The sequence below is a fragment of the Colletotrichum truncatum genome, assembly GCF_014235925.2.
Source record: "Colletotrichum truncatum strain CMES1059 chromosome Unknown Contig_0006, whole genome shotgun sequence".
NCBI lineage: Eukaryota > Fungi > Ascomycota > Sordariomycetes > Glomerellales > Glomerellaceae > Colletotrichum > Colletotrichum truncatum.
Genome location: NW_027222403.1, coordinates 2680508 through 2692788, shown reverse-complemented (window position 1 = coordinate 2692788; position 12281 = coordinate 2680508). Strand labels below are relative to the sequence as shown.

The window sequence follows — 12281 nt, the reverse complement described above, 5'->3', positions numbered from 1 at the left end:
TGCATTGGGTAATTTTGTATCGCTTAATTAAGATGACCGAATGAGATTGAAGGTTCACGGGTGAGGAGACTCAGATTAATGTAAGACGTTGTTGAGCGGGAGAGCGTAAAAGTGAGGTGAAGAAGGTAAAAAATCGGGCCCATCCACATCTCACCGAAACTCACCTTGAATCAGACCTTTCACCTTACAGAAATTGCTAGTTTTGGTCATGGGCAACTAACTCATGGGAAAAATACGAAAAAAATTGCCATCACTTGTCATTTTGGAATATCATGTCTCAAGCAAATGTATTTCTTTTTCCCAACACCACAATTATGGTATAACAAACGCCTACTACAGTCTACAGCATGAAAAATAATAACGTCGTCTTTTTCTACGCCTTCTCCTTCTTGTTGAGCTGCTTCTCCAGCTTTCTCCTCTTGGACCTGAGCTTCTCGTCCACGGCGCTCTTCTTGTTATTAGTGTACTGCATCTGCTCAAACAGCTTCCTCTTCTTCTTGCTCAGCATACCCTTGGCACGCTCGAGGTCCTCAGCCTCCTCAGCAACCTTCTTGGCGTGAGCCTTGCGCGCCGCCTCCTTCTTGGACTTGGGCTTCGTCTCCTTGGCCTTGACGTTGCCGCCGGCAAGCTCGGCCTCGAGCTCGAGCTGGCGCTGAGCCTCCTCGTCGTCGGACAATTCCTCCTCGTCCTCATCGGCAGAGGCATCTTCCTCAGCGCCATCCTCCTCCTCATCATCTTCATCGTCGGATCCGGCGACGTCCATGTCGTTGGCGGCATCCTCGCCGTCGACATCCATCTCGTCGTCGCTCTGGGCGAGCGCCTCGCCCTCGGGCTCCTGCTCCTCGAGAGGCACAGTCGGGTCGTAGGCACCCTGGACCTGTCTGACAAAGGGGCTAAGATGGGGAGGCAGCTGGGCGCCGGGGGCGTACTGGTCCGCGGGCTTGAGCTCCTCATCGTTAACACTGTCCCAGACCCACTGGGGCTGGATGTATATCCTGCCGGGGATGCGCTGGTTGGGCGCCAGCTTCTGGGATGTCTGGTTGTCCTCTCCGTCGCCGCCCTCGTTGTTCCCAGCGTACACCTGGGGACGATCGACGATCTGGTGGGTGATGGAAGGGTCGCGCTCGTTGGTCGTGAAGGCGCCCTCGCCGAGGACAGCGTCCCAGCCGATGCGCTTGCAGCCGAATGAACGGAGAAGGAACTCGAGAGGCTGTCTCGGGGTCTCACGGGAGAGGAAGAAGGTGCAGTTGGCGAACAGCTTGCCTCTGTCGGAGCTCGAGTACTCAGGCTGGGGAAGGACATCGCCACCTGGCGCCGCGGGCTCGAACTTGTCGATGGCATCCGTAGGCTCCTCGGCGGACTCGGTCTGCTCCTCGGGCTTGCTCTCCTCGCCGGCATCGGTGTCCTTGAGCTTCTTGAGGACCTTGTTGACCGCGGCCTGCGTCTTGGGATCAACCTGGTGCTCGGCCTCTCCGTTGGTGAGCTGCTTGGCCTCGGGCGCAGCGAGGTTCTGGCCCTCAATGGTGAAGGCGCCGAGCTCGGCGGACTGGTCATCCTTGTTCTGGTCGAACTTGGGAGGGTACTTGAGACCGATTGACGTGTACAGGCGGAAGTTGATGAAGCCCAGGAGGGTCATGTAGAACTCGACAAAAGTACCCATGATGCGGAAGTCGACATCGCCAACGACCCTCTGGTTGAACTTGTAGGGAACCAGCCACAAAACATCCTCACCCTGGATGTTCGCCTGGTAGTAGATACCCTTGATGGACAGGAAAGACTTGGTAACGGCCTGCGAAACGATGAGGTAGTGCTGGAACTCGAGGGTCAGGCGCTCGCAGCGCGCAATCATCTTGGCGGGCACGGACGAGGTCGAGGGCAGGTTGGCGAAGAGGAACAGCATGGAAAGGCAGTCGTCGAGGTCGCGGATGGCATCGATAAAAGTCGGGTAACGCTCACGGATGACGTGGTCGAGGGTGTATCTCGGCTTGCCCGTCTCCTCAGGGCGCGCGGCGTTCTTCTCGAGTCTCTTCGCATCGCCAACGTTTCCACGGCCGAGGGCGCGAGAGATCTTCTTCTCGAGGGCCTTTTGGTCGCGGAACTTCTGAAGCAGCGGCTCATGCAGAAGGTACTGAATGTCCTTGGCATAGTAGAAGGTCGTCGAGGCAGTAGAGGACTTGGAAACCTTCTTCTTGCTGCGAGGCTCACGAGGGTAAATACCCTTCCAGATGCAGAGCTTGCGGAAATCGGGCAGGCTGATTTGCAGCTTACGGATGGCCTGGTTTCTGGTAACATAGTTCTTGGCCGCTCCGGCCTGTCCCTTCTTCTTAATCTTACCCATCTTGGCGGTGATATTCGCAAAGTTGGGTGTGGAAAAATAGAATAAAAAATGTAGTTGGACGGTTTAGAAGCTATCAAGAACTTCTTTTGGCCGTGGCGGGGCAGCGCTTTGGACTTTCAAACCGAACTTTTTTTTTTTTTTCCAATTGAAATTTTCTGCCAATCGTTCACCGCCTCGGTATCAGTCCCAAAGGGATTAGTGGGACATTATCGTTGATGTGATTGGCTTTCACTATCTAATCAGTGGATGGGCCCCAGCTCCAGGGGTCTTACCCACTATAACCTGGGCGACCGCCCTGAGACTCAGGCTGTCATTCGCTGTTGGAGCTTCCCGTTCATACGTAGTAGGCCGGAACCACTGCCCCGGTCCAGCCAGGTGTCATCCCCCCCGTCCCATTTCATACTCCATCCCGACTCCCGCCCGAGCTGCCACCTTTGACCCGCGAAACTTCACAGAGCTCCGTGCCGTATCGACATCACGCACAACCCCCCCTCCCCCCCCCCGGCCCCTCTCTTCCCACCCGCTTTCCGCCTCCCTCCGGGTCATGGACTGAACTGAACAATGACCGGCGGCACAATGACTAAGGGAGGCAATAAGACGGGCGTCTACGCTGCCGCAGCCGCGCTGCGTCTGCTGCTATTTGTTGCGTTCCCCGGCCTGCCTGACCTGCTGACGGGCCGCGTCGAGATCTCGACCCCCGTGACGAGCTTCAAGCGCTGTAAGTGCTACCGTCGCCCCGTTTCCACGACCATTAGCTGACAGATGCTTTGCATACAGTACAAGAAGGTCTCTTCCTTTACAACAACAACGTCTCTCCCTACGATGGGGGCGTCTACCATCAAGCGCCCCTCTTCCTCCCCCTCTTCTCCCTCCTCCCGGACCCGAAGTCGCTCCCGATCTTCACATACCTCCTCTACATCATCTTCGACATACTCAGCGCCGAGGCTCTTGTCAGGATCGCCGACTCGGGCGAGGCTGGGTCGTCACGACTCTTCTCCTCCCCGCGCCGCGGAAAGAGGTGGAGCGGCATCGTCGTCGCATCTCTGTAAGCATCCTTTCCCCTTCCCATGAAGCTCTCTGTCTGACAGCCCTCCTCCCTCCACAGTTACCTATTCAACCCCTTCACGATAGCAACCTGCATCGGTCGATCCACGTCCGTCTTCTCGACATGCGCCATCCTCCATGCCATCGCGAAAGCCATCTCCGGCGCGCCCCTCGGCGCAATGATTGGCCTCTCCTTCGCGACCTACCTCTCCATGTACCCCCTGCTCCTGCTCCCGCCCCTCATCCTTCTCGCCTACGACCGTCATGACCCCTCCCGCCGCGTCGGTACGGTGACGCGCTTCGCCCTAGCAAACACGGGCGTTGTCGCCGGCGTCCTCGGCGCCCTGTTCTTCATGTCCTTCCTCCTGACCGGCGGCTCCTGGGAGTTCCTCTCCAGCACTTACGGCGCCCAGCTCACCCTTAACGACCTGACCCCCAACGTCGGTCTGTGGTGGTACTTCTTCATCGAGATGTTCGACTCCTTCCGCTCCTTCTTCCTCGCCGTCTTCTGGCTGCACCTGTCGAGCTACGTCATGCCGCTGACCGTCCGCATCCGCACCCAGCCGCTGGTCGTCCTGACCATCCTGCTGGGCATCTTCGCCATCTTCAAGCCGTACCCTTCCATCGCCGACACGAGCCTGTTCCTCGCCATGCTGTCCCTCTTCCGCCACGTCTTCCCTCTGATGCGCTACACCTTCGTCGGCGCCGCCACCATCATGTACGCCTCCTTCCTCGGCCCGGCATTTTACCACTTGTGGATCTACGCCGGCAGCGGAAACGCAAACTTCTTCTACGCCATCACGCTGGTATGGAGTCTGGGCCAGAGCCTGCTTGTCAGCGACCTGACGTTTGCCGTGCTGCGCGACGAGTGGGAGGTTGAGCGGCCCGAGATGGTGGGCAAGGAGATCCGGCAGATTTAGAGCGTCTGACCTGGACTCTTTGTGTGTGTTTTATTTGTGCTTCGAGATTATCATCTACGGCCGATCGGTGTGCGTTGTTGCATGGGGTTCGTCTGTATTACACCTGGCATCAGGATTCAGGAAACTGCATAGGCAGCGAGAGAAAGATGTAGAAAGCGGTGTTATAAAAACGGGAGGGGGTGGTAATTGTACATCAAAATAATCGAGACAGTATTGTACAGATTCTGTGTGTGTCGTAGAGGTCTCCCTTTCTGGGTCTCCTGTAGACTTTTTGGTGTCCCTTCTATCCATGTTTCTCTATCAGTGTCTTTGCAAAACTGCAAAAAGAAAATATGCTCTAGTGCCCCCGTCCATCGTCCGTAGACACACTGTCACGCCATCCTCCACGAGCCCGAGAGGCCGTCTAGTCCACACTCAACTCCGACTCAACAACCTTATGCTCAGACGCCCCGGTATCGAGGCTCCCACCCCACCCGGCCGCCGGACTCACCTGCGACGACGGCACTGGGTCCGCGAGACCGAACGAAAAGTCCAACATGGCGCCCAACTCGCCAAACTTGCTGAGACCCCTCTTCTCCGCCACCCACGTCTGCGTCCGCGTGCCCCACGGCTGCAGGCCGCGGTACGTCCAGATGCCGTACGCGATGGCGGTGCCAGCGGCCAACACGCCGCCCGCGAGAGCGAGCGTCCTCCGGTCCGCGACGCCCTCGGCCTTCTTCTCGGCGCGCCGCCGCCACTCGTTCACGTACGCGTCGCCGAGGTTCGGCGTGAACTGCACGACGTTGTCGAGGAAGCGCGCGGCGGTGCGGAGCCTAGACGCCGGCGCGGGAGCCCAGGGGAGAGCGCCGGGGCTCGTCAGGCACTCCTTGCGGAGGCTGTCTACCATGTCGTGCAGGTGTGGGAATCTCTTCGACAAGATGGCCTGCAGCCAGTTCTGCGGCGCCTCGACGGCCTGCGCGAGGACGAGGTGTCCGAGGACGAGGCAGTCCAGGGACGTCGGCACCTCCCCTTCGAAGAAGCGCCGCTTCTTGTCGGTTTCCGTGTCCCCTCTCGCCCGCTGCTCCTCCAGCGGTGCGAGCGCGTCTACCGTGACGGCATGCAACCTGATGCCCCTCGCCGTCTTGGCACGCATTTCCTCCATCACGCTCTTCTTCCCTGAGACGGGGAGGTGCTTCATGGCGCGATCCAGAGTAGTACCCTGCGATGACGACCCCGCCTTGATGTCATCGTCGTCATCGTCGTCGTGGTCGTCCCCGAGGCCCCCAAAGCCGAGGTGGGCGCTGCGCGCGACGGCCTGGTTGTGCAGCATGACCGGCACGGTCCAGCTCAGGGGGAACCCGAGTATCTGGCTCAGGGCGGGACGGGTGACGGCGGACCAGTTGTCATGATCCGCGTACAGGTAGGCGTCTAGCAGCGGCGCGATGTGGCTTTCGACATAGGCGCCGAGGGCGAGGGCGTCTGCACGCTCGGACGGCGTCAGACGGGAGTCGAGGTCCAGATCCCAGGAGGGGGAGTGAGGGGAGAGGTTGCGCAGGTGGGATACGATGGCGGCATAACCCGTCACCCAGACGCCGTTGGCGTTGAGGGCTGGTAGGCGGTCTTGAGGAGGGGAACGGTCAGTATACATTGTTCAAAGTCTCTTTGTCTTGCTTTTTTCCGTTTCTTTGTCCCAGGGCGTCATCATTATGGACACGAGGTCGCGTGGACAACGGTTGGTGAGCCTCATCAGGTGATTGAGGACGGTGTATCAAGGGTAAGGTAGGGTAAGAGAGAGGTGTGAGAGAAGGAAGATAGACATGAGATGAGAATTAAGGGGGGTGGGGGGTGTGAGGAAAAAGCAACCGAGGTTTGTGACTTGGGGTGTAATTGTGCGAGTGAGTAAGCGTGAGAGCACTTACTTGATGAGTCGATGGCAGGGTCATTGCTCGGGACCAGACGCCATTCAGAGCTAGGTAGAGCGGTGTGAAGATATGCGATGGCGGCAAGGCACTCGGCGTCGACGGAGGGGAGCCCGAAAGCCGGGCCCCAGACATGGAGCTCGAGCGTATCCATCTCGTATGAGTGTGCTTGTGTGATTGTGTGAGAACGAGTGACGGGTAGACTTGGGTGACGGCAGCAGTCCAGCGTATAATTCCAGGTATCGAGTTCACGCCCTGGGTCTTGGTCTACTTGACCTCCAGGACCCTGATCATCCAGTTGGCGCCAGGGGGGATGGCCAGGAATGACGGCAAATATGATGATTGAGGCGTCAAGCTCACCGGTGAGTCACCAGTCAGGCGGTGTCACTGAAGGAATGAACCGGCGCTTGAGTAAAAAGTCCCGAATTAAAACAACACGCCGTCGATGGGCACAGGCTCCTTCAGTGATGAGGTTCACTCACTCTGCCAATAAGATGGGGGAAAAAAAGGGTCCCTTGCAGCCTTGATCCGCTGACGCAGCAGCGCGACGATCCCCCGACCGAGCTGAAAGATGGTCCGGCCCCGGCACGGGAGCACGTGATGATAAGAAGAGTGCGATAAAGCGATAAGGATAAGAATAACACCAAGTAGTACGTACTACCGACAACGCTACGGAAGATCCCATTCCATCCTCCCGCAAGCATCCATCCTTACTCCCGCTCAGCCATACTACACACACGTACAACACACACACACATACTGCAGAATGAGATTTCCTCTCGGTTCGTCGGGCAGATCAAATCAGACCCGCATCGAAACGGGCTGCCAAATTCGGATGTGTTCGGCGCTGGTGGTTGGTGTTACTATACCTCCCTCCCGTCCACCACTGCAACACAACCTAAAGCCTACCCCTGACGATCCGTCCTAAAGAAACCACCTCCAGGCACACCAAGCAAGGTAACAAAAAAAAGAAAAGACTTGGCCACTGGTTACTCGCCTCAGAACGGTAGATCATGGAACCACGTTCAGGACACATGAACCTTTGCTTCGTATTGCGAGTTAGTCCCCCCCTCCCCTTACGCCCTCGTACGGTGGCACCCTTTTTTTGTTGTTGCAGGGGGGTTGAAAGGGACTCTCTCTCTGTCAAAGGAATACCCACGAGGTGACAACGCGAGCGGGAGGTTTCGCCACTGGCGCATCAACAGGCAATCTAATTCCGTCTGAATTTCAGACGTAGTAGAAACGGAATAAACGGGCAGAAAAGACACAGATTGACGAGCTTTGTTGAGCGGGACGAGAGAACAATAGCCACGCCCCTGTTTCACACAGATTCAAACATCTTGTCAAGTGGGGGACGGTGGCAGGTATAAACTCTACGAAACTTGTGCGACGACATGTCACTGTCACTGTCAACCCTGTCTAAAGAGTAAACGTACCGTTAAAAAGGTGTCACTTTGATAAAAAATGCCATCTTGAAGTGCCCCTTGACTTGATTGATTGTCGGTCGACACCGTATCCCTCCCCAACTATATGAACCAGCCTGCGCAACCACAACCGTACAATTCTTAAACGAACACCCCCCAAAAGGTAAGGTAAGGGATCCCGTAGCACAGGTAACCAACCGCCAACGTTTAAAGCTTCGCGCGTGCCTGAATTAGATGCGACTTGAGACTACCCAACGACGACAAGAAAGGGGAGGGGGGGGGAGGGGCATAAAGGGGGACGAAGTTAGTCCGACGACAACGACAACGACAAGTAAAAAAAAAAAAAGACAATCGGAAAGCGTGGCGGTGGCGGGAACGATAGCATTATGGCGCCGCAGCACCACGTTCCCCCTCAATGCTACGTTTGGTGGTACGGTAACATTGAACGTATGCGCTTTCTGCCCACGGCGGTTCCGTTTTCTTTGCGCCTCGGCGCCTCTACGTTGAGTTTCCACCGGCGCATGCGGAACCAGCGCCCGCGCTCTCTCTCTCTCGTTAAGGAAACCTCATTTTAATTTACACCTTTTTTTTTTTTTTTAATGCTGCCCGTGTTTCGTGTTTCGTGTTCCCCTTTACCCTCTTGGTGTAGTACTAGTGCTTCTCACCCCGACTTTGACGGCGTTCTTTTTAGACGACGGGGGTCGTTGGTCAATGCCCGTGTCATTCGAGCTGAGAATTAGGGGTCCAATTCGCTTGTCTCTCTCTGTCTCCCTTACAACGACACACACTCCGTTTTTCGTAGTCCTCCTCTGAGCATTGTTCTAATGGACGGTTCTTCACGCCCAAAAAGGGGGGGGGCCAGGGGTCTGGTGTTGCTTTGTCAAATCTGGTTATGCCGACACCCGTGCCAACGTTGCTTGGCAGACGAAACTAAGCGCTTCGAACAAGATAATTGCGCAAACCACCGCGCATGATGATGATCGTTTCTACAGATTTGAAAGGGAGTGAGGTGGGGGGGGACAGAACAGTATGCGCCAGCAAGCATGGCATGGTAATGGAGCAATTGCTACACCGGTACGCAATAGGGATGATTGCATTACGAAGTTACTTCTGTACATGGCATATGTGTGTGTATGTATCTGTGTCTGTATGTATGCATGTATGTTTGTCCCCTCTCCGGCCCCATACCGTCCGTCAGCGGTGTAAACTCCGAAGAAACCGCATATATTTCAACGGACATAAAAAAAAAATCAAGCGTGAAGCAAAAAAAATCAAGCGTGAAGCGAGGTGGGATGGTGAGGGGGGGGAAGAACAAGAACAGTATGCCGACGAGGTAATTTAATCGTACAGCCGCGCATCGCGGACCTTGTCGAGAACCATAACAACTATGGAAAGAAAGAAAATAAATAAAAATAAGACAAAAAGAACCCCCCCCCCCCCCAGGTGACCATGACCGTGACCATGACCGTGACCGTGACCGACAACACCCCCAGCTCCGCCCTAAGGCATGTATTTGCCCTGCGCCCTCACTTACGCGAGATGAGCAAGAAGGGAAAGGAAGAGAAAAAAAAAAGGGACCCGGTTGAAGAAAACCGCAACCACTACCGCTTTCAACTCCCCCCCCAGTTCGTCATGTTGCGCCGACCCGACCGCCCTACCCGCCCCCCCTCTCTCTCTCTCTCTCTCTCACCCTCCGTTGCGACGGGGGTGGTGGTTACGGAATAGAAGGGCAAAGGACAAGGACGAAGGGAATATCTCGGATGATCCTCATCCACCCCCTCTATGAGCATCTCCATCTCTCCCTCTCTCTCTCTCTCTCTCTCTCTCTCTCCGTCACGTCCTTTTTCTCCCCGCCCTTGTACACATGTACATATGCATCAAATCAGCACGTCTATTCTCCCGGTATCAGGTTTGACCCGAGGGCGGAGATTCGGAGGATACTGTTTGATCTAGTTACTCCTTACCGTAAACAAGCTAGATTCTCCGTGAGATAAAACATGAGAGAAGTGCGAGTGGGCACGCAAAAAAAAAAAAACGATGGGAGTGAAAATGAGTGAATTTCTGGTATTCCCCCATTTCCCCCAAACAGAAACCGGGAAATCTTCTTGATAGAAACAAGGGAAGGTGGTAAAAAAAAAACAACAACACAACAAACACAACGGGACACAACGGGTTCGTCATCTACCCGTCTGACGTTCCTCGTGGGTTGCGGTTCGTGTGGGCGGGCCGGGTCGGTTATGCATGGCCCGGCCGATTAGATACTACGTACAGCATACTCTTTAGACATACAGCAAACGCTACAGAGGGAAAGTTGTTATAAAAAAAAAAAAAAAATGGCGGTCGGCCAATGGGCCGCTACGACGTTGACAACAACATGCCTAACCACCCCCCTCCCCCCCCTGACGGCCAGTCTTGTAATGGTTGGCGGTGGGAGAAGGAGGGGAACCATCGGGGTTTGCAAGTCGGTTCAGGAACCCCGCGCGCCCTTGTGGCTGGACAGGAAAGAAGAGGGGGCGATTTAACGAGAATCTGGAATCTGGCATGAGTGTTGCGCCGAGTCGAATGGTCACTCGCACCATCTGTTGTCTCACAGGCGAGGGGTGTTGAGCTCGCTACCTCCTATTCCGTATGCCTTGGGAGACGCCATGACAACAACGCCGCCCCATAATGCTCATCACACAAGACAAGTGTATGAAATACGATTTCACAATGCAATGCGATTTGGAACCAAAGTGTTTGTGCATGTGTATAATGAATTATTGGTGGTATTATAACTTCTCTCATCTAGAATGCTCCAATGCTGGGGTTGATCCCCCCAGCGGACAATCTGAGTGTAGATAGAACGTGTGAAGGTAACTCCTGTGCTTCCCTATTTCTCTCCTACTTTTAAATGTATCCCTGTTACTTGCTTGCTTTCTTCGCTTCCCAAAGACTTCGCTCATACTTTCCGTCGAATCCAACCATCTCTCTGAGAAAGGGAAGGGGGGTATCGGCGACGACAAAGTGGAAAAAAAAAAAAAAAAAAAAAGAGGCTCAACTCGTCGAGTTGCCCCGTGACAATGCTTCTCTATTGATACATGTGTGAAGAGGGTAGGGAGACGATGCGTGATAAAATGACGTTCAAGTGTTCCTGGTCCCGTAATGATGCTTTGCTCGTTCCGTTGTAGGTCATTGATTAAAGGTGGTTTGGTTTGTGAGGTGTAAAGAGTGCGCCACTCTGACGAGTGGGTGGAAATGTTGAACGGTGGGTGGTGATGGTGGTAGTACAAGGTGCTTAATTGGTAATATTGCTGGGTGCAATCAATGACGAATAGAAGCTGGTGGCGGTGGGTTCATGTTTGCATTGCGTGGTTGCAGAGGGCCTCGATGGTTGCGTGCAGAGAGCCCAGCTCCTGGGGACGCGGGCCAGCACGAAAGCAGATATCAGAGGACGGGGAGGCCCATTCAGGAGACCGCGCTGGACCTCGTGACCGAGGCGGACGTTATCTTGATTCCAACAATATGATGATGCTGCCGCCGCCCGTTTGCGAAAGAGGGGGCGATTGCATTAGTCCGGGTCCTTCTGGAAGAGGCGGCTGAGAAGTGAAACTTGGAATTCCTCCGCCCGGTGGTGTGGGTGGTGTGGGTTTTTGGGGTTGTGGTGGTGGTAGTGGTGGTCATCATGCATGGCCAACACATGGAAATGGCGTGCAGATTCGAAGGCTTGGTAATTCCCAATTCGATGCGGGCGGACAAAACAGGCCGGCCTACTTGGCTAATGAAAAGGGTGTTTACTGGTTGTTCCGTTCGCAATTGATATTCTGCAACTGTTCGGGTCGTGTCCCTTTCGTCCGTTGTTGCGTCGGCTGAATGTGTGGCTGTTCTACTCGTAACTCTGGTAAGCACGAGAGAGGAGAGTTGTTCCGAGAGCCAGAGTACAAGTCGTCATTGTCAGTTGGTTATGAGGCTATCGCCGCTAGCAGCCACTCTTTAACCTCTGGTAGGCAGGGGAGGAAGAGGGCGTTGAGGCGGGGGGCCGGGGCAGGGAGGCAGTTGCGAGGGGCGCTGAGCAGGCATGTTGAAGTCGAGAGCCGAGGAAGCCAGTTTGACGGTTGGAGAGACAGCTGTATAAAGCTGTCTAGATGCTATGAAGCTGTTGTTGGTGATGGTTGGTGTAAAGGCTTGGTATGTGTAAGCCTTGACGTGTGTGAGTGGTTGTTAGGAGCCGTTGAGACAAAAGAGTCTTGGTGATGATGGGTGAGGATATTGTAAAAGTGTTAATGTGTAGAGCAAACGGTTAAGTTGTGAGTAGTGTCGTTCTGAATTGGTGATTGTCGAGTGTGATCTGATCAAGAGACATAAGGTAGTCGATACTAGGGGGGAGTCGGGTGCCTTATGTATCTACGCTTGCGGCCATGGGGAGGACATTTTGGCTGGTGGTGCTTGTTTGTAGAGCGAGCAGTCCGAGACTCTGCAATTTGGGAACAGCCAGAAACCTTGCCAGGGTGTTAGCCCAGCTTGACCTTGGATCGGGCACTGGTGTGTGTCTTGGAGAGCGCCAGGGGGGGGCGTGAGGGCGTGTGGATGTCCAGGGGTCAGAATGAGGGGGGTGAAGAGTGGTGTAGCATTAAAAGGGAGAAGTGAAGAAAGGGAATCAGCCTTGGTGCGAAATACCGTC

General features: G+C 55.0%; 3 protein-coding genes across 3 annotated transcripts; 1 reads left to right on the top strand and 2 right to left on the bottom strand.

Annotated features, from left to right (window-relative positions):
* Nucleotides 1–373: 373 nt before the first annotated feature.
* CTRU02_210005 (ribosome biogenesis protein pescadillo) lies at nt 374–2338 on the bottom strand (the record flags this gene model as incomplete). Its single annotated transcript, XM_036720825.1, has 1 exon — nt 374–2338. One exon carries the CDS (start codon nt 2336–2338, stop codon nt 374–376), a length of 1965 nt encoding a protein of 654 aa, XP_036587665.1.
* Nucleotides 2339–2899: 561 nt separating this feature from the next.
* Nucleotides 2900–4302, top strand: CTRU02_210004 (GPI transamidase subunit PIG-U; the record flags this gene model as incomplete). The annotated part of the gene is made up of 3 exons (XM_036720824.1): nt 2900–3056; nt 3116–3383; nt 3444–4302. The coding sequence occupies 3 exons, from the start codon at nt 2900–2902 to the stop codon at nt 4300–4302; spliced, it is 1284 nt and encodes a 427-aa protein (XP_036587664.1).
* A 403-nt stretch (nt 4303–4705) lies between these two features.
* Nucleotides 4706–6354, bottom strand: CTRU02_210003 (mitochondrial import receptor subunit; the record flags this gene model as incomplete). Its single annotated transcript, XM_036720823.1, has 2 exons — nt 4706–5901; nt 6201–6354. 2 exons carry the CDS (start codon nt 6352–6354, stop codon nt 4706–4708), a joined length of 1350 nt encoding a protein of 449 aa, XP_036587663.1.
* Nucleotides 6355–12281: the final 5927 nt, after the last annotated feature.